Here is a 24,163-nt window from a genome sequence, read left to right on the forward strand (position 1 = left end):
GGACACACAGGGGGACGTGGAAGTAGGGCCACAGTTCTTAGGTAATGTGATGAACACCACGCTCCGGCCTCCTTTATAATTAGATTATATTATAATTAGACCGAATTTAAAATTGCAGCGATGTGGTAGAATCGGCCATTACTGTAGAATGTATTGCATAGTTATTTATGCTTTTACCGGTAGAGTCTTCTTTAAGCCTCTCCGGTCCAAGAATGATTTTAAATCCAATCTTGTATTAATGAATACATTAAATGCTTAAAGTTACATGTCACATTTCAAAATGTGTTAGCTTAATCTTGGTTGGATTCACGGTTTTCTTATCCCGTTTTTTTTAAAAATGTATATAAATATGCTGGCTCCTGAAAAAAAGGGGATGTCACCTGAATTATATTTAGATATGTCTACCGACTACCCCTGCCCCCAAGTATCCAATTTTTAAGACTGATTGAGCCCCCAGAGGTACACTGTCGTAAAAGTTCCCACGCCCACCCGAGATTAGCCACACCCAGGAATCGAACCTGAACCTCTCATCTGCCAGTCTTACCGACTGGATCATCGCTGCTCCCAAGTGGTTAGCAGCAATTCGCGCTTCAGTGGCGGGTAAGACACGCATGCTTCATTGCGTTATTAGTTCAATTCACCATCTATTCCATTATTTCAATTAAATTATGATGTAGAAAAGCGATGCGAAGTACCGAAAATATAAAGAGAACGAGACGGTCGAGATCCTAACGAAAGTACATGCGAGTGAAGTTGCTTGCCTCAAGTGTAATATAACACGTTCTGCTAGAAGTCATGTAATCTCACTGTTCACACAATAATGTTCACGGACGGGAACGCACGCCGAAGGAACATGTCCGTGCATTTTCTCAGGAACAGAGAAACGGTGTGGTGAACTCCGAGAAGAACAGTAAGGAGGAAGCGTCGCTTTTATTTTTAATCGTGGAATGCCGAGACGCAGTGCGTGCTATACATATACGAATGATTTAATTGCTTCTTGCTGTACGATAAGCAAGAGCGTCTGATGATTTTTTTTTTAGAAGAGGCAAGAATCTTCTGCATCAGACGAAATAGAACGTCCCTTTTAAGCTAGAATTGTTTCGGGGGAACAAGTCGTTGATATAAAGTAGATTACGATGCCCATCCAATCTTCTCTACTTTTTGTTTTCCCCCTATCATCTCCTAACTTGCAAGATTTTCAGGTGTCCTTTCACATCCGGACCTTCACTGTTTCTCCTTCCCTTCATTGTTAAATGCGTTTCCTTGGCATCCTTTTCTCGTTAATCCTGTCCACATGTCCCATCCAGGCTAGTCTTCGGGACTTTACAAACATCTCTGTCCCCTCCATGGACAATGTTTTTAATTTCTACGTTCGTTCTTATTCTCCATTTTCCTTCTCACACAGGACCGGTCTTCCTCTCACAAGCATGTAAAGCATTCTTATCAGCGGCTGTCATAGTCCATGCCTCTGGTCCGTAGTTATACTCTGCCCCGAGAATCTGGAGCATGGCCGCGCATAACGGTAGAGAAGGGGAGAAAGCGAGTGAGTGGGGCGAAGCAGTACGCGCTGCTGCTAACGGTTTTCCTCTTCATGCACTCATTTCATTGGTCGAGCACTATCGAGTCACTACTTAGGCAACTTGTTTTCCTTCGCTCGATCCGGAGATTCCCGATAGAGTATAGTAGTAATAGTAATAATACAGGAGCTGGACACAAGTATGGAAACACCAAGTCGTGGTAATGGGTTAAATTGACGTACACTTACCTTCGGAAATCGGACGAGGATCGACATGTCGAACCGGTAGGAGGCCACAGTTGCTCTGTAGACATTGTGCTGTGCAGTTGATAGTGAACCATATCCGAGGGCAAATTGTTGGTGCCTGCCTAGCTGGTACATTTGTGATCAAAGTAGCCAGTTTATTTGGAGTATCGAGAGGTACTGTATCCTGGACCACGACGGAATACAGGAATACGAAATGAAAGTCTGTGAAAGTTATATTGGAGCTGAATATATGTTTACCAAACCCTGTGTCTACAAAACCAGTGAGGAGGGAACTCCATAAGCACAATATTCATGTGCGAGCCGCAATTGCCAAATCACTGGTAAGCCAGGTGAATTCCGAGAATGGTAAGGAATAGCGCAAGACACAAAAATTACAGGCTGCTGAGCAAAGGAAGACTGCCATCCAGTCTGGGATCTTCCTTTACACTGTTCCCAACCAGAGGACAAGTTTATATGTGGAGTACACCGAACCAGGTGCATGACCAAGACCGTCTCATGCCAATAACGAAGCATGGTGGAGGGTTGGTCATGGTGTGGGCCCACAAATCATGGTATTCTACAGGCCACATTTTCACTTTGAAGGGCAGAGTCACTGCCAAGGGTTATGTACACATTTTGATTTGATTTTGATTTGATTGTTGTTATTTAGCCCAGCTTTTCTGCCACTTTTGATTAATCGCGACGACGGTGATGAATGATGATAAGATGTTATTGAGGAAGGAACACTCGCAAATAACACCCATGGCTAGGCCGAAATTCGATCCTGGCGTCGTAGCGCGCTGTGCTAACCACTCCGCAACGGAGGTCGACATACGCATTTTAAGCGACCAAGTCCATGTCATAGTTCACCCATTGATCCGTGCAGGAGATCCGTGCAGGAGACGCCTTTTACAAAGATGATAACTCCCCTATTCAAACCGTGGGAGTTGTCCAGCCTTGGTTTGAAGAGCACGAAGACGAGATTTCGCGCCTTTTCTGGCCACCACAGTCGCCGGACCTCAATATTAAAGAGCCCCTGTGGTCTGTTGTAGGGAACAGAATTCAGACGCATTATCCGCCTCCAGCATCCTTTAGTGGAACCGTGACAGGTTTTTCATGACGAATTGTATACGATACTATTATCCTCCACCTAGGACTTACTTATATCCATTCCAAAATGATTTCAGGCCGTTTTCGATGCTCTGGGTGGTCCTACACGACAGTAGATTAAGATGTCCGTCTTTTCCCGGATATTTCCATATTTTTGTCCAACCCGAGGTGTATCAACTGTATCACTAGTGGTGGTAAAACTACTATGCCCTTTATTCTCGTATTAGTAAATCTTCCCTAATTATTGAAGCACATTCAGTTTTTGTCATTTAAGAAAAATACAACCATTTTAATAACTCAAGGTAACTTTATGGGTTATTAAAAAAATTAGAATTTTCAGATGTCCGTCATATCTTCCGTGCCCTGCTTATGAGTGTAGAAAAAATAATACTCGAGGGAGGGGCAATTGCCCCTTCCTGCGGACCCTGCCCTTTGACGACAAACCACGGAACGACCGCCGCAATAGTTTTTCAGAGCCGTTGTTTGATGTTTGTAGCGAGCTGTCAGCTTCTCTTTCTCATTTATTGTTATACGCTTTAATTCTATAACCTCAACAGTGTGTGTGCCAATTTCTGAAAATAAACTTACAGTGAAGTTCGCAGATATTGTTTATCACCGTATTCAGTCATCTTGGTTTTTGCGGAATCCAAGATTCAAGAGTTGAGACAAAAGCTCTCAGAGAACTACCAACCCTAAATCACTGCGTAAGGGCATAGGGTGCAAAAGAGAAACAGTGCACACGAAAACGACAACGATCAATTTGCGTCCACGTTTCTCTGAACTTTACTGTACAATATTTTCTAAAGTATTGCAAGATTGATTAGATACTGTTGTTGCTGTTGAACCCTCTGTTTTAGTTCTGGTCTCATAGCAAACAACAACAAAGAAAAAATAATGTATTTTGCAGGGTGTGTCTCAAGTCACCATACCTTTTTCTACTTTTTATCTTCAGATTTGGTTTCCAACCTCTGTTTCGTCAAACGGCACAGTCCCTGCGAATATTTTTGATATCTGTTATTGTAACGAGGACAATAAGTTTCAACCAGAAGTGCAATATTGCTGAGAGCGAAAAGTTCTTCAATGAACATCTCATATGAGGCTTACACCAAGACGAATCTAACTGAAGAGAAACGGTCCGCCATTACGTTTAGAAACATATTCAAGGTTCGGAAAATAAGATGGGTTTTCAGTTACTTCCGAGCCTTGGTTATCACTATGCACTCAATGCAGTCTGCGCACTGTGGAAGCTTTATGACCCCCCTTCCTTTGCATCCACTTCTTTCAGGGCTCCTCAGCGCACTCTCTCCTATCTGTAACCTTCTGCTTCCTGTCCCCGTCCTCTACTCTAATGCTGGGAAGATGCGATAGTGTCTGTCTCACTGTCAGTTTTTATTGCCCTAGTGCAAGCTTGTTATCAGTAAAGTGGGAACATGCATGTACAAGGTTCCGTAAGTTTCCGAGGCTGCCAGCTAAACTATTTGTATCCATGGTGATACAGCTTTTTTAGACCTGTGGGAACTGTCATTGATTAAACTACTGTCTGGGACAATACCAAATAAATGGGGGAAATCCTGTTTACATACATGTCTCTCTCTACTAGGCATGGCAAAGAAAACCAGGTTGGTCTATTCACTGCAGTGTATCGAGACCACCTTTAAATGATCTCTACGAGAACAGACTTGTCGAGGCGATAACGAGACAACTGCAAAGGCGAGGAGATACAGTTATGCACCATGTGTGCATTTATTTGAATATCGTCGGAGTGGGCAATGCTACTGAAGAAAAACGTGGGGGTACAAGAGAGTATGAATTTCTCCACATGTGGCAGGTCGAAGCGTTTTTCAAAGTTGATTAATAAGCTAGATACTACGACCTGTAAAAAATATGACAAATAAGAATTTTCGGAATCCCATGTATTCCTTATGGGAAATCAACTTCAACATCAAATTACGGCTAATCAAATGGGAGTTTCGACTTTTCCGTTGGGCAATCACTTCTTCAAACTGCCCTCTTCCCGTTGATATAATTTTCTATTGCATCGGAAGTTTGATATTCCCAAGATAACAAACAAAAAAATACTCCCATATGCCCAATGCATTTCTCCTTGCCTCCTGGCAGTGTTTCCAAACCTGGTGCGCATAAAAGAACTAAATTTCACCTTAAATTGAGTTAAAACTGACTTTCAAGGAACTAGATTTACTAACTGCTTCCTAGAGTAATGTTAGTTGTCAAAGGGGTGGGGCGCTGCTATTACCACTCTAAATTGATGACAATTTATTCTTAGTTGTCACCATCTAGATCCGGCGGCATCACCCATCTCATGGTCGTACGAAATCGAAAATAAAGGATTCCCTGATAACAATATTATGCAAATTTAACGTCAACACGTCGCTATAAAAAAATAAGTAGCTGGGGATATTTATTTATTGAAATTTTCTAGTACAGCAGAAGCCATTTTAAACCAGAAAGAAACAACAGTAAAACAATAGACCAAGATTAAAAACACAAAAGAAAGGATAACATAAAATAAACAAAAATAAAACAAGCTAAAAAAGTACCAAGGTAAATAGATTACTTATGTACAATTTTTTCTATGTTGCTGATAAAAAATGAATATGAAGTGAATATACTAATTTGGTTTGAGATTATATTGAACTGATTCGGTAGCCTATGGAATAGTGAACGTTGTATGTATGAGTGAGAGCCTGGGAGTTGTAGTGTGGAATGTTTCCTTGCTCCGTGTTTTATGTCTAGGTACTCTGAGTGAGAGTTCGTGGAGTGAGATGCTGCATCTTAAGTTTCCATTTATGATCTTATATACAGGGTTCCCACACACCTGGAAAACCTGGAAATCTCAGGGAATTTGAAAAAAATACAAATCTCAGGGAAATCTCAGGGAAAATCATGTAATTGATTAATGGTTCCCAATGAAGCAAAACTGAGGGATTATAATATGCTCCTGTCTGTGGATAATCCAGGCTGTTGTAGCATTTCTCTTTCAGCAAGGAACTCGTATCTATTTGTTTGTCTGTTTCTTGTTTTTAAATGTGATTCCAGGGCTGGTAACAAGTGTATACCCTCATAAATTTTGCGCTTTTTAAAATTTAATTAACAGATTTCGATCTTTTACGTGACGTAAAATATATTTCAAGATGTGAAATACGCATAATAAAGAAAACCTGATGTCTAAAGTTAACTAGTGTTCATCTGATTTCCCTTATCAGGGAGTAGTTTTAAGTTTTTCTTCCTTCTTTTTTTTTACAAAAAGACATCTTGAACAATGCAGAAAATAGTTTTAAATTAATGCAAATTGATGTCAGAAATTCTGACAACTTGATTCCTTTGACAAAGATTGATATCGGAATTGGTGCCAAAGCTGCTTTGGAAGCTAAAGAGGTGAATGAAAAGGAGAAGCTTATTTTTTTTTTACTAGCTGCAGAATTTTTTTGCAACCAACAACAGAGAAGATTGTGGAACGTAGTCCCCATAAGTTCAGGTTGGTGAGAGCCGCTAGTTGTTTAGTTCTGAAGCAATTGACTCAGTTTCCAAAGCGATGTGCTCAGCTTTCCAATCAAAACTGATGCACTAGATTATTTTTTTACAAGTGTCATGAAGGGCAAGGATGACTTCTCTGAGTTATGGAGCACTCTTAAGTTGGTTTCGATTTTATCACATGACAATGCATATGTGGAAAGTGAGTTTTCTGTAAATAAGCAGGTTTTAATAGAACACTTGAAAGAAGAGTCTGTTGTGGCTATTCGGCAAGTTTATGATGCATTGAAAGTGGTAGGAGGAGTGTCAAATGTAGAAGTAAGCAAAGATATGATCCAGAGTGTTACAGGTTCACGTATTAGATACAAAGAAGCATTGCAGAAGATGAGAAAGAAATGTGATCACAAAGAAAACAAATGGAAAGAAATGAAACGTAAAGCAAGTGAGATCCGTGCTTTACAAGCCAAATAACAAAAGATGCAAGAAGAAGCAAAGGCTATTCCAGAACAATTAAAAAAAACTTGAAGCTCGGTAACTTATTATTCCTTTTTAAATCGGTACTAATAAGTGTCACTTCATTTTTATATGTTTTAAAAATTCCAATAATTTGTTTGTCTTAACTATTATTGTACGCATTTCAGATTAATTGATATTGTATCCTTTTATAAACATCTATGAAAAGTGTGAAAATATTTCAATATTCTATATCAGATATGTAATGTTTCCACGCAAACTCCAAATCCATTTTCCCTGAGATTTCCCTGAGTTTTCCAGAATCCTCAATTTTTTTCCAGAGTATTGAATGCACAGTAAATGACTACTATAATTTTACAATGGCCTCCTCCATTTCCCCTCATAGCCATACCATCCTCATTCTTTATTACTGTTGTTTTCTGATGCAAATAACAAAACTATATTGGAACCAGTTTCCAAATTCAAATACTTAGGAGTAATATTAACAAATGAAAATTATATTAAAGAGGAAATAAAAAGTAGGCTTAATTCAGGAAATGCATGTTACTTCTCTCTTCATAAACTTTTGTCTTCTCGTTTAATATCTAAGAAACTAAAAGTTAAAATATACAAAACAGTAATTTTGCCTGTAGTATTATATGGATGTGAAACTTGGTCCCTTACATTGAAAGAGGAACATAAATTGAGAGTATTTGAAAATAAGATCCTTAGGAAAATATTTGGACCTAAAAGGGATGAGGAGACAGGTGAGTGGAGAAAGTTACATAATTTAGAACTACATAATTTGTATTTGTGTCCAGATATTATTAGAATAATTAAATCAAGAAGACTTAGGTGGGCAGGCCATGTGGCACGAATGGGAGAGGAAAGAGGAGTTTACAGGATTCTTGTTGGGAAACCTGATGGTAAGAGACCTGTAGGAAGGCCAAGACGAAGATGGAGGGACAACGTTGAGATGGACCTAAGGGAAATCGGTAGGGATGGAAAAGAGTATATAGATCTTGCTCAAGATAGGGAAAGATGGAAGGCCTGTGTTGCTGCATCCATGAACCTTCGGGTTTAAGAAGGCTAGAGAGTTAGTTAGTTAGTTAGTTAATATCAGATATGTGAGAAATTGTTTCAGAGTTGTTTAAAGTTCTAGAAAACTGGTCATCTTTGTTCTTAATTACATGCAAAGAAGTGTAATTTTATTTTATTATTGAACTAGTTTTGTTATTTGCATCAGAAAACAACAGTAATAAGGAAGGTGAGGATGGTATGGCTATGAGGGGAAATGGAGGAGGCCATTGTAAAATTATAGTAGTCATTTACTGTGCATTCAATACTCTGGAAAAAAATTGAGGATTCTGGAAAACTCAGGGAAATCTCAGGGAAAATGGATTTGGAGTTTGCGTGGAAACCCTGTATATAGCAGTTTCATATCTGCAATGTATCTACGAGTTTATGGAATATTATTATTATGCAGATTTACAAGCAGATCTCTCTTAGGCAGGTGTCTAAGAGGGGTGGGCCGACGCAGCCAATAATAACAATATCACGTCACGTGCAAAATGTATAATCATGGCAAAAGTTGGTCTATATTGGCCGGAACCAGTGATGGTATCATAGGGGGGGAAGGGGGCCAGGCGCCCCAGTTCACAGCCAAACGAGTGCACGAAAGAACCAGATCTGGCTCCAAGAGAGCTAAGTTGGCAACACTGACTCGGAGGGAAAAGCCGAGCGTAGACTGTCCCACATGCCCTTAAAGTCAGAATCTCCTCATGATTTTATTATTTGAATAATTTTAGGATATATATATATACATACAGTAAATTGTGCAATCTTCTCCACTCACTTGTTTCCTTACTCCTTTTTAGGTCCAAATATTTTTGTAAACATTTTATTTTCAGTATCTCTTTATGTTCCTCTTCGTATGTAAGGGACCATGTATCATATCCATATAATGCTACAGGCAAAGTTATGCTTTTGTGTAATTTATCCATCATATTATTCACTTGTAGTTTAATGCAAGAAATTGAAAATAAAATCGGGTACATTTTTTTTTCCTGTGTTTCTTACTGACTAACCATACAAATTAAGAACACATACTAACGCTGACATTGGTGGAAGAGATGTACAAGAATATAATGCGGAGAAATTTCTTTGTGCAGGTCCAAGACGGGGATGCTCCTGTGCGCTGCTAGGTGCGTTGGTTTAATGCGATGGACAAGCGATCGGATGTACGGGTACCAATTTTGTCATCAGGTGATTTATTTTCTTTATTTTACTTTGCTTTAATCCTTTTAATTTTTTGTTTAATTACATTTTTAAGTTTTAATTTATTTTGGTTATGTTTTGTTATATTACACACTTTCTTTTTCACACTCAAGGTGTGTGGGTACTGAAGCTTTTCTATTTCTACGCACTGCATTCTTTGTTCTCACTATTATACTACGAATCGACTGATTGATTATACTAATAAACCCATTAGAAGAAACAACTAATTGAAGCCAGTGAATTAATACAACAAATGTCGAGATTATTATAAATACAAGTATTATGTAAATTTCCAAAGTGGTGAGGTGAGTCTCAGGTTTGAACCCTGGGCAAGACATTGAGCTTGTCTCATCATCCTGTTTATTATTAATGATAATCGTCGCGATTAACCCAAGAGGTAGAAAAATGACGATAACCAAGATAGAGTAAAGTTAAGATGCAGGACATCACAACCAGAGCCTCGGTTACCTCCAAGAATACAGTTTCCAAGGTGTTGTACGTGGAAGTTTGACATGTCACCCCTTAACCTCTCTATTAATTGGGCGAGGAGGAGCAGTCTTGAACAAGTTGCTACTGGAAAATGTAGGTTTTTTTCGTCAAATTCAGTATACGCCCTCCGCATTGTGCTACTGGAGTGTGGAAGGCTTATGAATACGCTTTATGTTTGTTTCAACTATATTCGATTTACTGTGGCGTATATTATAGTGACAGACGTTTGGTGAAATAGTTCTAGCTCTAGTAGAAACAAAAAAATAGTAGCAAAAGACGAAAAAGAAGGCGAAAAGGAAAAAGAAGAAGGGAGAAATTAGTTTCGTCTTCTTCTTTTTCTTCTCTTGCTATTATTTATTGTTTCTACTACAGCTAGAACTATCTGACCAAACGTCTCACACCTTCCGCACTGCAGCAGGACATTGCACCTAACTATTTTCTCTTCTTCTTCTTCTTCTTTCTTTCCGTCTTCTTCTTCTCTTGCTACTATTTTTTTGTTTCTACTACAGCTAGAACTATCTCACCAAACGTCTATGTCACTACGTATATACGCCACAGTAAATCGAATATAGTAGAAACAAACATAAGGCGTACATAATTTTTCCCTTCTTTCTTTTCGTCTTCTTCTTTGCCGTCTTCTTCCTCTCTTGCTACTATTTTTTTGTTTCTACTACAGCTAGAACTATCTCACCAAACGTCTGTGTGACTATAGACGTCACAGTAAATCGAATATATTTGAAACAAACATAAAGCGTATATATACGCCTTCCGCACTACAGCAGCACATTGCACGCCATCCACACTGTTACAAACAATATTTGTTTTTTGTTTCTTTTTTGTGTTTTGTGTATTTAACTGTATGCTTAGGTTTGTACCATGGTTCAGTGTAGTTTTAAAGAGCCAATAAGATTTGAACTTTCAGCCCTCCCCCTTGCGATGAGGGAGGAAGTATAAATATGGCCTCTGACAGAGGACAGAACAGAGAGTGTTCTTCGGTCTCCAGTGGCCTCCCATGAGAGAGAGCATCCCGAGGCGGTTGCGCCGATGCTAGCTTCCACTTGACAGTTCTGCCGTGGGGCTGAAGATAGAGAAATGTAAATAATGTAAATTTCTGCGAGTTTTCAGCAATCACCCTGCAACATCAATTCAGTAAGTTCTTGCCTGTGATTGATTCTTTGGTTCCGAGCGCTCTGGTGAGGAACGGGATGGAAACCCTGGACTAACGAGCCTATTTAGTTGTTTATTTGGGTTTTTCCTGCCATAAGCGGCCCGGTAAGGGCGGAGTGTTGCGGTACAACACTTAAGGGGTTTTAAATATGAATGAAATTTCGGAATCACTGAAATATATGACAATGTTAAGATGTGAAGTTTTTAAAATGCATTTAAGTTTATACCTGGTAATCTGGCAGAAATATACCCCCAGCAAGTATGGAACCGTGAACCATTGATGACTACGCTGAGAGATGGAGCTTCCTGATTTAATATTAAAAAGTACACGAAACCTTCATTTGTATCAACGACATTTACCTTTTAAAGGGATATGAAATACATAATAAAGTGTTTCACAGTTGTAAAATAAATAAGGTAATTTACGAGTAACGAAAGCAAGAAAACCTTAAAAGATTCACACAAGTGCAAGTCCGTACCCTTCGAGATTTGTGTAGATGAGACATTCGAGACCTTAACAAATGAAAATACAAGGTTCGATTAATCTAGGCTGGTATTAATCAAAATTGACTACATTACACGACTCAGCTCCACACAACTGAGGGCTGCCTGATGATGGGAGTTGCAGGGAGTTGTTTAATGTCCAAAAACGTGTTGTTTTAGTTTGTATTTTTTTCATAACATAGTCAACAACATGGACAATAGCGTTATCTCCTTATTTTTTCTGCCACTTTTTACCAACGGCGACGACGAGGATAAATGATAATTATTGACAATTGATGAAGGAATACTTACTCTCAATGCAACATAGCCAAGAGAACCTCCCAAGGTGAGATTTTGAGTCGATTGTAGTAATTTTTTTGTATCAATCTTGTCTCGTTTCAGTGCTTACATTTGTGCAAAAGTTTCGTAATCCCCTGCCAAAACACGAAGTTCGTATTTCCGGAATTTCACTGCATATGTTTTTTTTTCCTCTCTTTGTTTCGATTATTTTACGTCCCTTTTCTAACCCTTGATTTTATCGCAACGATGAGCATCAATGATAAACTGATGATAGATGATTGGACAAACGGAGATACGTTCATGCCCTGGCCTCATAGCGCTGTACGCTCTCCCCTCCGTCCGTTTCTGTTTGTTTTTATATCAACTCGGATGTGCTTTGGTCGTCACCAGGGCTAGAAAAGCGTGAGATAAGAACTGAGAATAGCAGCAACTTCCCTGATGATTTCACTCGTAGTCTTGTTCGGCGAATCTTCACAGGCAACACTAATGAGAAACGGTTTTCGAGCGTACGTGACCAAATTTTTAACAAGGCTCGAGAGGAGAATGATTCTGCAAGTTGAAGCACGCGTTTGTTTCCGTTGTGGCAGAGTGCCCACTTCCGGGGTCCTCGGTTCGGAACCCAAGTTGCATTTTTATATCCTCCGACTCACCGTGATCGTCTTCCATTATTCAGCGCTACGGACAGCTCGAGAAGAAACCCCACTATAAGGATGGTATTGAGTATTTTCGAACAGTAGGGGAAGGAGGGGACGGATACTTTTTTTGTAGCAGTCAACCCTCATTTTGTGATATTTTCCTGCCTTTGTAGTCTTTTTTTTATATAAGAAATACTGGTCCAAAGGTGGGTTTTACACTTCCCCCTTGGGCACGCCACAGTAGTGAGTTAACGTTTTAAAAACCGGGACGAGAAGGAATCCAGTGCCTTTGAGACTTTAGTTCGAGACTTTGATAAACTATAACATATCGAGCAAATATCTACCCGATTATTTATAAGCAAGTCATGTATTTTGTATATAGTAATTACTAGTGGCAACTGTGTACCTCTGTGGCAGAGTGGATAGCACAATGCGCTACGACGACAGGGATCCGGGTTTGAATCCACACATGGTTGTTCTTTGTGAGTGTCCCTTCATCAAGTCCATATCATCACTCATCCTCGCGTCTTCTCGATTAGCCAGAAGTGTCAGACAAATCCAAGTAAAATAATCAAATCAATCATGGTGTTGTTGCGATTGTGATTATGTGCACCCTGGCTAAGGAGGCCCATACGCAGGATCGTGGCTCACCATCTCTTTACCAAAAGGTCTGGGTTCGAGTCCTGACCTGGACATGACTGTGCATCAAGTTTCACCTAGCCACCATTAATCGTCTTCATTGTTGCAGAAAAGGAAAAAGGAGACAACTTGTGTTAAAGAAAAGGAAATAGCCTAATATACAGATTACTTTGTAATCGATAATAAATGTTTTATTCTGGACTTTTGGTCCAGCGGAGTTACATTTAAAAAATGGAATCAGATTTACTGTAATAGGACCTTTGTGGAAAATTTTGAGTGGTGTCACCCTTTTTTATGTGTAGAGGTGTTGGAATGTATGGTAAATCGATGATAATATTGATATCGATATATCGAGACCCACATTTTCTTTTAGGATTTCGATGTGTAAAAAAAAATATCAAGTGGGCTCCCCCAATGGCGTAGTGGTAACCTTGTCGCCTTGTAATCAAGGGGTCCCGGGTTCGATACCGTTGGAGGCACATTGCACAGTGGTTCGGATCTCACTTTAAACTGTAGGTCCCGATTAGCCTGTCTGTGCCTAAAGTGAACATGAAACAAGAAGTCAAACAAACAAAATATATCAAGTCAGTTGCATATCGTACAACCATTCGGTACACTTATGGTGGTCGACTCCCGAACTCGTTACGGGAATTTCCGGGTTTTAGTCCCGTCGCGGGTGGATATGTCTTCATCAATTTCATATGATCAGTCATTCTCATCGTCGCTAAGTGGCAGAAAAATAAGAAAAATACACATCGTACATCCGTCGTATCCCTGCCGAACCTTACAAGCTACACGCCGCATCTGTAGCCTGTTGAGCGTCCGATTCTACAATCAAGGTCACCCTAACGTTCCGTTTCCATGGCTCTGTGGAGTTACCAAGGAACTCGGTTCTATTCCCAGAAGCGGCATCCGCACGACCCAGCGCGCAGTGTAACCCCCCCTTTTTTTCTGCCCCGAAACAATCGAAAATCGATGGAGTTTTGCCGAGTATCGGGATATGTCTCTGGGGTCCACTGTATCGGCGAAATTCAGCAGGGGGTAGTTATTTCCCCGCCGATTTGAAACTGGTAATGGTTGTCAGAGGAAGAAGGGGCCTGTATTCGTATTAAACCGCGTCAGGATAATGCGGCTGTGCGTACAGGAGTGCCCCCTCCCCCCCAAATACACGCAGCGCAACGGCCCGATCTTCTATTCTCGCTCTGCACAGATCGATAACCAACGGAGCTCAGCTAGCAAGGTTTTCGCCCAGCCCCAGCCCGGACAGACCTGGGTGATGCACCACCACCACGTGGAAGTGGGAATAACGGTGCACTTGCTGCAGTGAGGATGAGGACAGAAAGGTAGGTGGGTCAGGTGTCTTCTTTTTTTTTTTTTAAAAAAAAAAAAAACGCGGCAGAACCTGCCCAACAGGCTGTTGTTAGTTCTTGGTATTTCGTCCTCCAAACGCTGTCGCGGTTGCAAACCTTTCCGTCACCTTGATTCGTCTCCACTTGTCTCGTCCGTCCGCGAATGTGCAGTTCCGAGACGTGATTGTTTCGTTTCCGTCTCGTTTCCGTCTCGTTTGTTGCTTCGCCTCGTCGCGAACATCCCCAGACATTTTTGGAGGGATGCAGCAGAGAATGCAACTGGTGGATGTGTAGAGACGGAGCACTGAATCCAATATTGGAATCGTCAATTGAGCGCTTCAAAAATCGCTCTGTGATATTTTTTTCATGTGGTAACCAGTATGATACGATAAATTTGCGAACTTGTTTACATGTTTCCGTTCTCCAAACGCTTATCTATACTTTTCATCTATATGTTTGCCTCGTTTGCTTCTGTCATGGACTCTTCCATTGTTATAAATAACCTTGCACTGCCTGGATTCCGTAATGTATTGGTTACCATTACGACCCTGGGTTCGAGCTTCTTGTAAAGCACCTCTGTGATTGACCTTTCGTGTAGATCGTCTCGGTTAACATGCATACGACGTCAAAGCCAATGAAATTTCCGTTCCGTTTTTCCCAGCACTTTTCTATATTTATTCCTCAGCCTTTTGTTTTTTAATCCACCGTTTCATTCACAGATATTTTAAGCTCTCCTCCTCTACCTCGGGCCTTGTGTTCTTACATAGTCAATGGTGGAGCTTGTTGAGTTGGCTACTAACAGTCTAGCCGCCTAACGTTCCGGGTTCGAACCCCGACCTCGCCATGGGTGTTCCTTTGTAGGTACCCCTTCAACAATTTTAGCAGATCGTGATTCAACCTTATCACGATTAGTCAAAAGAGAAAGCAAGGCGACGTTAATAGAATAGAAAACACGATGTACGGTTTTTCCAAGATGGGAGTTCGTTTTTGATGCTTTTTCATGTCTTTTCTTTTCCCACGCCTTCCTTAATTTGTTTTCATTGTCAGTTTACGACGTGGCCAACTTTTATAATTTTACACTAAAGTATTTCCCATGATGTGCTGAAGTTATTCTAAAGGATAATCTTTGCAAGGTAAATAAAGATAGTGCTAGCTCCCGTGGAGTGCATCGTGCCATGGAAACACATAGCGGGTGTGAAGGTAAGGCCTCGCACATTCACGCTCTCGACCATTTTTGGAAGTGATGTGATCGGCATCATGCTCTTTCTAGGTATCCATTGATTAGAGGCTGAGATCATCCACAACGGGAATAGAATCTGAGCCCCCCCCCCCACCCCATGACAGTCACACGTCCTACCGATTGGACCACCGAAGTCTTTTTATAATGGAACTCGCAAAAAATGATTTATTGGATTTCAAAAGCATTAAAAAAATTATCTGAAAACCCGCGATGATCTAAAATTCCAAGTTCAATCAGAGAACGATTGTATTGAAGTCGTGAAGATACACTACACGGTATGTATAAAACATTGACAGGCTTTATGAATTTTGTACACCCGTAATTTCTTATATTTGTACGAGTATTTGTCACATATTTATATTGCTGTGTTAAGTATATACAGGGCTGTGTTCCTGTTGGGTAGGCAGGTTTGTTTGAAAAAGAAATCGTCGTATGCATGAACATGAAATCTATTTCTCCTATGTAGGTTACTTTAGGTAGTTCTTCTACCTCTCTCAAGTTAATCGCGACGATGAGGATGAACAATGACCTATTGAAATAGATGGGACAAACACATTCATGCCGTAAGTAACATTCGAACCTGGAACTTCTGGTTTCGTAAAGTGTTATGCTAATTACTACGCGTGTCACCGCACAGGACCTCTCACTTCTGATTTACGAAGAACGTACATTTAATCAAAATTTTAAAAGACTAAAAAGAAGATAAGCGCTTTCGAAACATTTTTACTACCTTTAAATACCGTTCAACAATGCATAAATTGAGCCTAAGGATTAATCTCAGCGTTTCATCTTGACGGCTGCTCTGCTAGCATGCTCCCCTTTACCAAGAGTACTATTGTCATGTTATTTGACAAAAAAAATCTCAGTAGTAACAATGGATCTGTAGTGCATGGCTGCATAGAAACAGGAGAAATGTGTTTTTTCAACGCTTGTAGGGCTGGAACAAGGCCTCAACTAGCAATACACAATACAAATTTTGACGATGGTTATGAGAAAGGAAAGTGTTAATAGTATTTCTGAATTTGTGCTGAAAAGATTTGTGTAAACTGGAGTAGAAGAAACGACAGAAGGAAGTGAAACTCGGAGAGGAGTAAGACAAGGATGCTGCGTATTACCTACAACATCTAGTTAGAATAATTAGTAAATAACTGTTTGCAGAATAAGGCAGGAAGAAGAATAAAATGTTTATGATTTGCGAACGATCAGTATATTAGAATACTTAAATGCCCACTGTGAGCAGTTCGGGATAAGAAATGTAAACAAGTCACAGCAATGGTTACTAGGAAGAAACCAAAGAAAATTAAATTAACGTCAGAGTTCGATGCCAAAGTATTGAACAAGTTGACAGCTTCAGATACCTGGGATGTATCATAAGCAATGACATGAGCTACGGTCAGGAAGTCAGTGATAATAGCAATGGTAAAAGAAGCCTTTAATAGAAGTGTGTTTTGTGAACCTTGACAAACAACCAAGAAAGAGGCTAATCAAATGTTTTCTTTTGAGTGCAGCGTTGTATGGTAAAGAAACCTTCACGCTATAAAAATGTGATGAAAGCAGTTGGAATCTTTAGAAATGTAGGTATGGAGTGTTTGAAATGGGCAGGCAAAGTAAGGAATAAAACTGTGTTGGCAAGAGTTAGTGAAAGAAGGACAATGCTAGAAGTGATGAAGAAAAGAAAAAGAAATTAGCTGGCTAAGAAGAAACGGCCTGCTTAAAGGCATACTGGTGGAAGTAGTTAACGGAGAGAAAATCTGGAAAAGAAGATATCAGGTGATATAAATTAAATGGATCCTTTGCGAACATGAGTAAGGGCTGGAGGCTGCAGGGAAAACCTGCCTAATAAGGCAGAGAACGAGGAATGGGTGAATATGAAAGAACAGTAATAACTATGAGGTTGCTTTACGTTTGGATGTTTTACAAGAAATGTCAGTTGTCTATAGACTATTTTCACTTTGGACCTGGCGGATATAGTTCGCGCAGGTCTCAGCAAACGACATCCTCTCATGGAAACGAATCCGAAAACCATTGACCTGTCGCGATTGCATGCATTTCCCGGCGAAATTGATGCAACCACCGAGCTCTCGCGAAACCGAAGCAATTTCAAGCTGGAGTGCCCGTCTTTATTATGATTGTGCCGGGAATCAATATTTCGATTTCGCTTCTGCATGATGTTATTCTGAACGACGTTTCGTTTGTTTAGCATTATCCGACACCACGCAAAGGGTAAACACCGACGGCAGCCTCATGTCATAATTGCGTGGGGGCGTAGGTACTCACAATATTTGCACCTGGTACAAAACAAGGTATCGGGTTCAACGTCAACCCTTAATAATTAATAGAGGTAGAATTTTTTTTCGAATCCCGGCCTGGGCATGGATGTTTGTGAGCGTCCATTGTTAAATTTCATCATATCATCACTCATCCCCATCTTCGCAAATTAGCTACAAGTGGCACAAAAGCGAAGTATCAATCAAAAACAAAAGAGAATCAAGGACAAATTATATATATATATATATATATATATATATATATATTTCTTTTGAAAGCATATTTATTTTATTTTATTCTGAATAGCAACACCATGAGCCGGGATATTTTCACATACTCCTCGCTGCTGGTCTTGATGAGTCGGGAGTTGTACTGTATAGGCAATACTTTGTGGAAGCTGTCAAATATAATTCACAGCGTATTGTCAGCCAACAAAGGGTTGTACCCTGAAAAGCTTTTTATCTACTTGTATTGACACGGGAGAAACAAATTTAATTCACATAGGAAACATCTAAGTGTAAAAGAAACTTCTTTACACCTTAAAAAAGAGCTAAAATATGATTAATAGTACAAAAATTGTTAACATATGCTCTATTGTGTAGAAAATGGTCAAATATGCATACATTGTTATTTGATTTTGATTTGATTTTTGTTATTTAGCGTCGCTTTTGTGCCACGATGATGGGTGATGGATGATATGATGAAAGTGATGAAGGGACACTCATAAAGAGCATCACTCCGCCACGGAGGTCAGCACATTGTTGTTGTTATACTAAACATATTTAAATACCAATAAGTGATCAAAAAATATGTGCAAAATCATGAAAATCGGATACCAAACCGAACATCTCTGTGGTAGTGATTTAACACACTCCTAATGGCTGCCCTGAGTTAACTGTTTGCTTCAAGAGCGAATTAATTCTTGGACAGCCGGGCTGTTATCTGCGGTATTACGAGTAGCAGACCTTTAGCGCAGAATTTGGAATATGTGCAGCTCACAAAATTTTATAACTATTGAGACTATTGACGCTAGAGTTACGATTGATATCTTAGTTCGTTCAAAATCAATCTTACAGACTCACTGGATAAATTCACTAATATAAGTCAATAAAATCCCACTTTTTTGGAAGCTTGTTCCCTCCTGCCTCCACAAGTTTCTTCCATCTTGAGATTTGGCAGGCAATGTCCTCCCTGTGCCCCCCCCCCCACCCCCACCCTTTCTGACGCCCCTGCTCAGATTTTCACACCCGGATCCATCGCTGAAGCACTCGGCCACCGAGACTGTGCTTAAGATTGTATGAACATTGTTTTATGAAATATTAGCAGCATTGGCTACTCATTACCTTCGATAATAATAAATTGACGTCCAGAGAAATTTAGATATATATATATATTTTTATTTATTTTACACACCATTTATATCTGGAACATATGCATGGGAGAAGGCTATGGCATCTTTCTTTGGCTCGTAAACAAGAGAAGATGCTCAAAAGACCAATCTACGTACATCCGAGTCTCTCAGACTCAACGTCTGAAAGCTATCCGAATGGTCTGGGATACAATTCGGGTGAGCGTAAATTGAGGAGCAACTCTTCCTCCAAATGAAACACTGGCCTTTTTCAAGAAGAGGAACACTTGATTTGAAATAACTGTTAATAAATTTTCCTCCCGGCTGCACAGGGTGGCGAAACGTTAGAGGTTTCATCAAATAAGCAATTAACTCTTTTTTCAAAATGAACTTCGCACGGTTTAATTGGGAGCGTTTATGTCGCGATTCCTAAATGTGTGAAAAAATATGCATGCCGTTAGCTCTTTCTGGCGGCAAATGCCGAACCTCTGGCCTTTGCCATTGTGTGCAGCTGAATGAGGGGCGTGAGTTTCAGGTGACCTTGAGAACATAAGTAGGTTTGCGTCTTGTGACACAATAGTTCTCAACAGTCACGACTTGCACTGATTTTTTTCTTCCCTTCTCTTGTTTCGTAGACATACTTCGAAGCCATAAAGTGAGCGTGTCGTTCGTTGCCAGCATGTAAAATTACGGCGAGCACGTCGAGGAATGAGAAAATGTTAACCTTTACCCCTTCTTGCTGATACTCAATTCCATAGGTCGTTTGCATGGAACGATCCGAGACTGAACCTACAGTTTAGAGTTGGATCCGCACCAGTATGTGCCTCCACAGGACATCGAACCCGGGACTCCTTGATTTCATGGACCGATTAACACACGTAAGGGACGAGCGTTCGAATCCTAGATCCAAATCTAGAATCCTGAATACAATTCCAAATCTAGAATTGTGAATCTTATATCTGAATCCCGAATCCTCGATCCAATCCGAATCCCGGATCCAGTATCCGAATCCAGAATCCAATATGCAAATATCAAATCCTATATCGGAATCTCTAATTGTGGATCCACTATCCGAATTTCGAATGGTGAATCTGATATCTGAATCTCGAGTCCTGGATCCAATTTCCGAATCTCGAATCCTAGATCAATTATCCGAATCTCTTGTATCTGGTATCCGAACCCAAATCTTGGACCAGAGTCCTAGTTCTCTCATATAAAATTAAATTCACTTCCATATTTCAATTCAGCTCGCGCACCTGCTATTTTAGCTGCAAAATTTATTTTGCTATATTAGCTCAGAACGTGGTGAAAAATATACATTACGGAAAGGACAGACACCAGGTTGATGTCGACCGAACTATAGTGTGTCGAAGTATGGGTTTATCATCCGACCTACCTATACGTAAATAACCTGTAATTTAATGCAATTTTCTATGCATGTAAGCATATAATGCACATACACTTGTTTTGTAAAGTAAATATAAAGTAAAGAACATAAAACATTGCAGTCACATGGTTACGTGCATGAACCATTTATGTTCAAAGGATTATTTGCAAGTTTATTTCGGGTCGGTAGAATGGATGGCCAGATCCGGATCCTAGCGGATCCGAAATCCGGATCCGGTTGGTTCCGGATCCTAAAATTTTTCGGATCCGGATCCGCGGATCCGGAATTTTCAGATCCGGAACAGGATCCGGTACTTTTGGATCCGGATCCAGAACTTTCGGATCCGGATCCGGTATTTTTGGATCCGGATCCAGAACTTTCGGATCCGGATCCGGTATTTTTGGATCCGGATCCAGAACTTTCGGATCCGGATCCGGTACTTTCGGATCCGGATCCAGAACTTACGGATCCGGATCCAGAACATTCGGATCCGGATCCGTTTTGCCATCCCACATGCGCTTCTTGGGAAAGTAAGAATGTGCTTATAACATATTGTTACCCGCTAATATACATACATATATATATATATATATATATATATATATATATATATATATATATATATATATATAGTGTGTGTGTGCGTGCGCGATTTGTAATTAATTAATACATTAATACAAGGGAGGACTAAGTCTCCCCCTCCGATTTGCATGAAACTTGGCAGGTGTATAGAGGTCCCCCCTCAAATGTCAAGATGAGGAGAAATTGAAGTGGGGATCTGACCCCGAAACCATCCTAAATATGGCATAGGAAGAAACAGGGGGCATAGGGCCTCTCTATACACCTGTCAAATTTCATGGAAATCGGATGGGGACACAGGGGTCAGATGATCCCCACGTCAATTTGTCCTCATCTTGAAATTTGAGACGGGTTTTGCCCCCTAAAAAAGTTTTTTAGCCGAAACAAAAAAACACGTATTTCTTCCTTTGGGCCCCTCTATACACCTGCGAAGTTTCATGAAAATCGGAGGGGGACACAGGGGTCAGATCCCCACTTCAATTTGTCCTCATCTTGACAATTGAGTGGGTTTTGCCCTGTAAAACCGTTTTTTTTTTAGCTGAAACAAAAAAACACGTATTTCTTCCTTTGGGCCCCACTATACACCTGCCAAGTTTCATGGAAATCGGAGGGGGACACATAGGTCAAATGCCCACTTAAATTTGTCCTCATATTGACATTTGAGGGGGGTTGCCCCCTAAAACAGTTTTTTAGCCGAAACAAAACAAACACGTATTTCTTCATTTGGGCCCGTTTATACACACACCTGCCAAGTATAATGGAAATTGGAGGGGGACACAGGGGTCAGATCCTCACTTCAATTTGTCCTCATCTTGACATTTGAGGGGGTTTTGCCCTGTAAACCCGTTTTTTAGCTGAAACGAAAAAACACGTATTTCTTCCGTTGGGCCCCACTATACACCTGCCAAGTTTCATGGAAATCGGAGGGACACAGGGGCCAGATCCTCACTTCAATTTGTTTTCATCTTGACATTTGAGGGGGTCTTGCCCCCTAAAAACGTTTTTTAGCTGAAACAAAAAAACACGTATTTCTTCATTTGGGCCCCACTATACGCCTGCCAAGTTTCATGGAAATTGGAGGGGGACACTTAGATAACCTCCCTTGTTAGTCTTACACTTTGTAATTATATAACACTGCATATATTATAATGTTCTATTTTTATTTGTAAAACTGTAACTGTAGAACAATTGTATAATTTTTGTATAACATTTCTATCTTGTTATATGTGTTAAAGGTTTCATCCTGGAATGGAATGTCTCACATTTTTGTGTGTTTTCATTTCCAATACATTGGAATGAATACATATTCGTTTCAATGGCGTTTACAAAATCACCTCTGACATTTTATGTTAAACAAGTAAGATTTTTTTTTGTGCACGAGTGTGTTAGCCGATGCGTAGCAAAGTATTTTAGGAACAACACTTGAAAAAAATTCTTGTAGGACTAACTAATGAAAAATTTCTTTGTAATCAAAGATCATAATACCTTTTAAGGTGTGGTAATATTATAATGGGATTGAGATATGAAACTCTCGGATCCGGATCCGAAATTTTTGGATCCGGAACTCTCGGATCCGGATCCAGATCCGGGACTTTCGGATCCGGATCCGAAATTTTTGGATCCGGAACTCTCGGATCCGGATCCAGATCCGGGACTTTCGGATCCGGATCCAGATCCGGAACTTTCGGATCCGGATCCAGATCCGTAACTTTTGTATCCGGATCCGAATGGATCCGGATTTTTCGGATCCGGATCCGTTTGGCCATCTCTAATATCGACTACCGGTGTTTTTTTTTTACATCATTATCGGCAGAAATTCATATCGGTCGACAGCGAACACACACACAGAGCGAGCGAGGGGTCGGGAGAGAGCACATTGTGCCAAATTCGCATTAAAAAAACAATTCATATCCATTAAAAACGTTGAGGCCTGTCTTGTTGCATATACGCCTGCCTACCCATACGCCATTTCTGTCTCGGGCAACCCTAGAACAAGGAAAACCCACGAAGAAAAGGCGATCTTGCAGGTAGTGAGTTTGAGATTTGTGTGAACGCTTTATCAATTTTCCACAGGCAGGTAAACAAGGAACCGTAGCAAATAGCACATACTTCATCGAGTCACTTTTAGACACAGGCGATTTGCGCCTTTGAGTGATAACGGCGTGAACAATGCGTTCGGGTTCCCGTGTGATCCGAGTGGCCTAGCAGTGCATAACGCCTCTTCCGTCTTAAAGAAAACTACCGCCGCTCTATGAAGGGCGATCACGCACGAAGGAAAATGGAAACCGCACTAGGTAGTCGCCTAAACAGATTTCTCGCAAATTTACCGAGCTGCACTTTTTTTTTCTCATGGAGAGCCCCGCTTTCATGTTTACGCCTGCTACTTCTGATCACAAGAAACGTTAGGAGAGCAGGTTTGATAGGGAAAGTGAGAACGTAGAATGACTCCAGATAATTCGATTAACCGGTTGTTCCACAAACACCAAAAGGAGGGGCAGGGTTGGTAAACTGCAAGGGAAAAAGAATGTAAGTGATTAAATAGCATTGTTATAGAATCAAAGAAACACGTTGCAATTTCTCTAACTTATATCCTTTACTGAAAGACAACCTTGCATGATATAATATTAATATCAAGGTTGTTAATGGTCCATGAATTGTAAATAAATTAAATTCCAGTTCGGGAGATAAAATCAGCAACCGCAAATAGGTTCTGGATCGTAAATAACCTTTGTTTTATCTTTAAAGTATTTCAGTTCAGTCCCAGAACCTATTTTCCTGATCGATTTAAATACAGTCCAAGTTCGGTACTGAAATGAAAAAATACACAACTTGGACCGAATTTTAATTGTGCGAGAAAAAAGGTTCCGGTCCTGTTATACGGGACCCAATAGAACCCATTAGAATTGATAGGTTCTTGAACCTTTAACAACCCTGATTAATATCGTCGTCTTTTTACAATTATTGTTATGGTTAACCAGAAAGAAAATCCCTGGAATTCTACACAGAATGTGTGATTCCATAATGACGCTAAATTCCTCTCGACTGTGTATTAGCGTGCCCAGAGTGGTACGTACAGTTATTTTCCTCTCATATAATATTGCGAAAGTTGAAACTGCATGCTTACCATGTATTGTAGAAAATTTTCTCTTCCCTGTTGATATGAAGTTTAGAAGGGGATTTTAGTA

General features: G+C 40.2%; 1 protein-coding gene across 6 annotated transcripts in view; it reads left to right on the forward strand.

The window, feature by feature from the left end:
* cyst (rho guanine nucleotide exchange factor 18 cysts) overlaps positions 1-24,163 on the forward strand; it is a 203,711-nt gene that overhangs the window by 25,045 nt on the left and 154,503 nt on the right. For 4 of the 6 annotated variants that reach the window (XM_083140739.1, XM_083140764.1, XM_083140756.1 and 1 more), the window contains exon 2: positions 8,989-9,082. The exons of 1 other annotated variant lie outside the window; for it this stretch is intronic. In XM_083140739.1, the coding sequence (XP_082996865.1) occupies positions 9,040-9,082 (43 nt within the window). In that variant the 5' untranslated portion in view covers positions 8,989-9,039. Of the gene's footprint in view, positions 1-8,988; positions 9,083-14,054; positions 14,151-24,163 lie in introns of those variants that run through there. One more of the 6 variants, XM_083140781.1, reaches the window with a different exon arrangement.

The sequence above is a fragment of the Lepisma saccharinum genome, chromosome 1 (genome assembly GCF_977018435.1).
Source record: "Lepisma saccharinum chromosome 1, izLepSacc3.1, whole genome shotgun sequence".
NCBI classification, from domain to species: Eukaryota; Metazoa; Arthropoda; class Insecta; order Zygentoma; family Lepismatidae; genus Lepisma; species Lepisma saccharinum.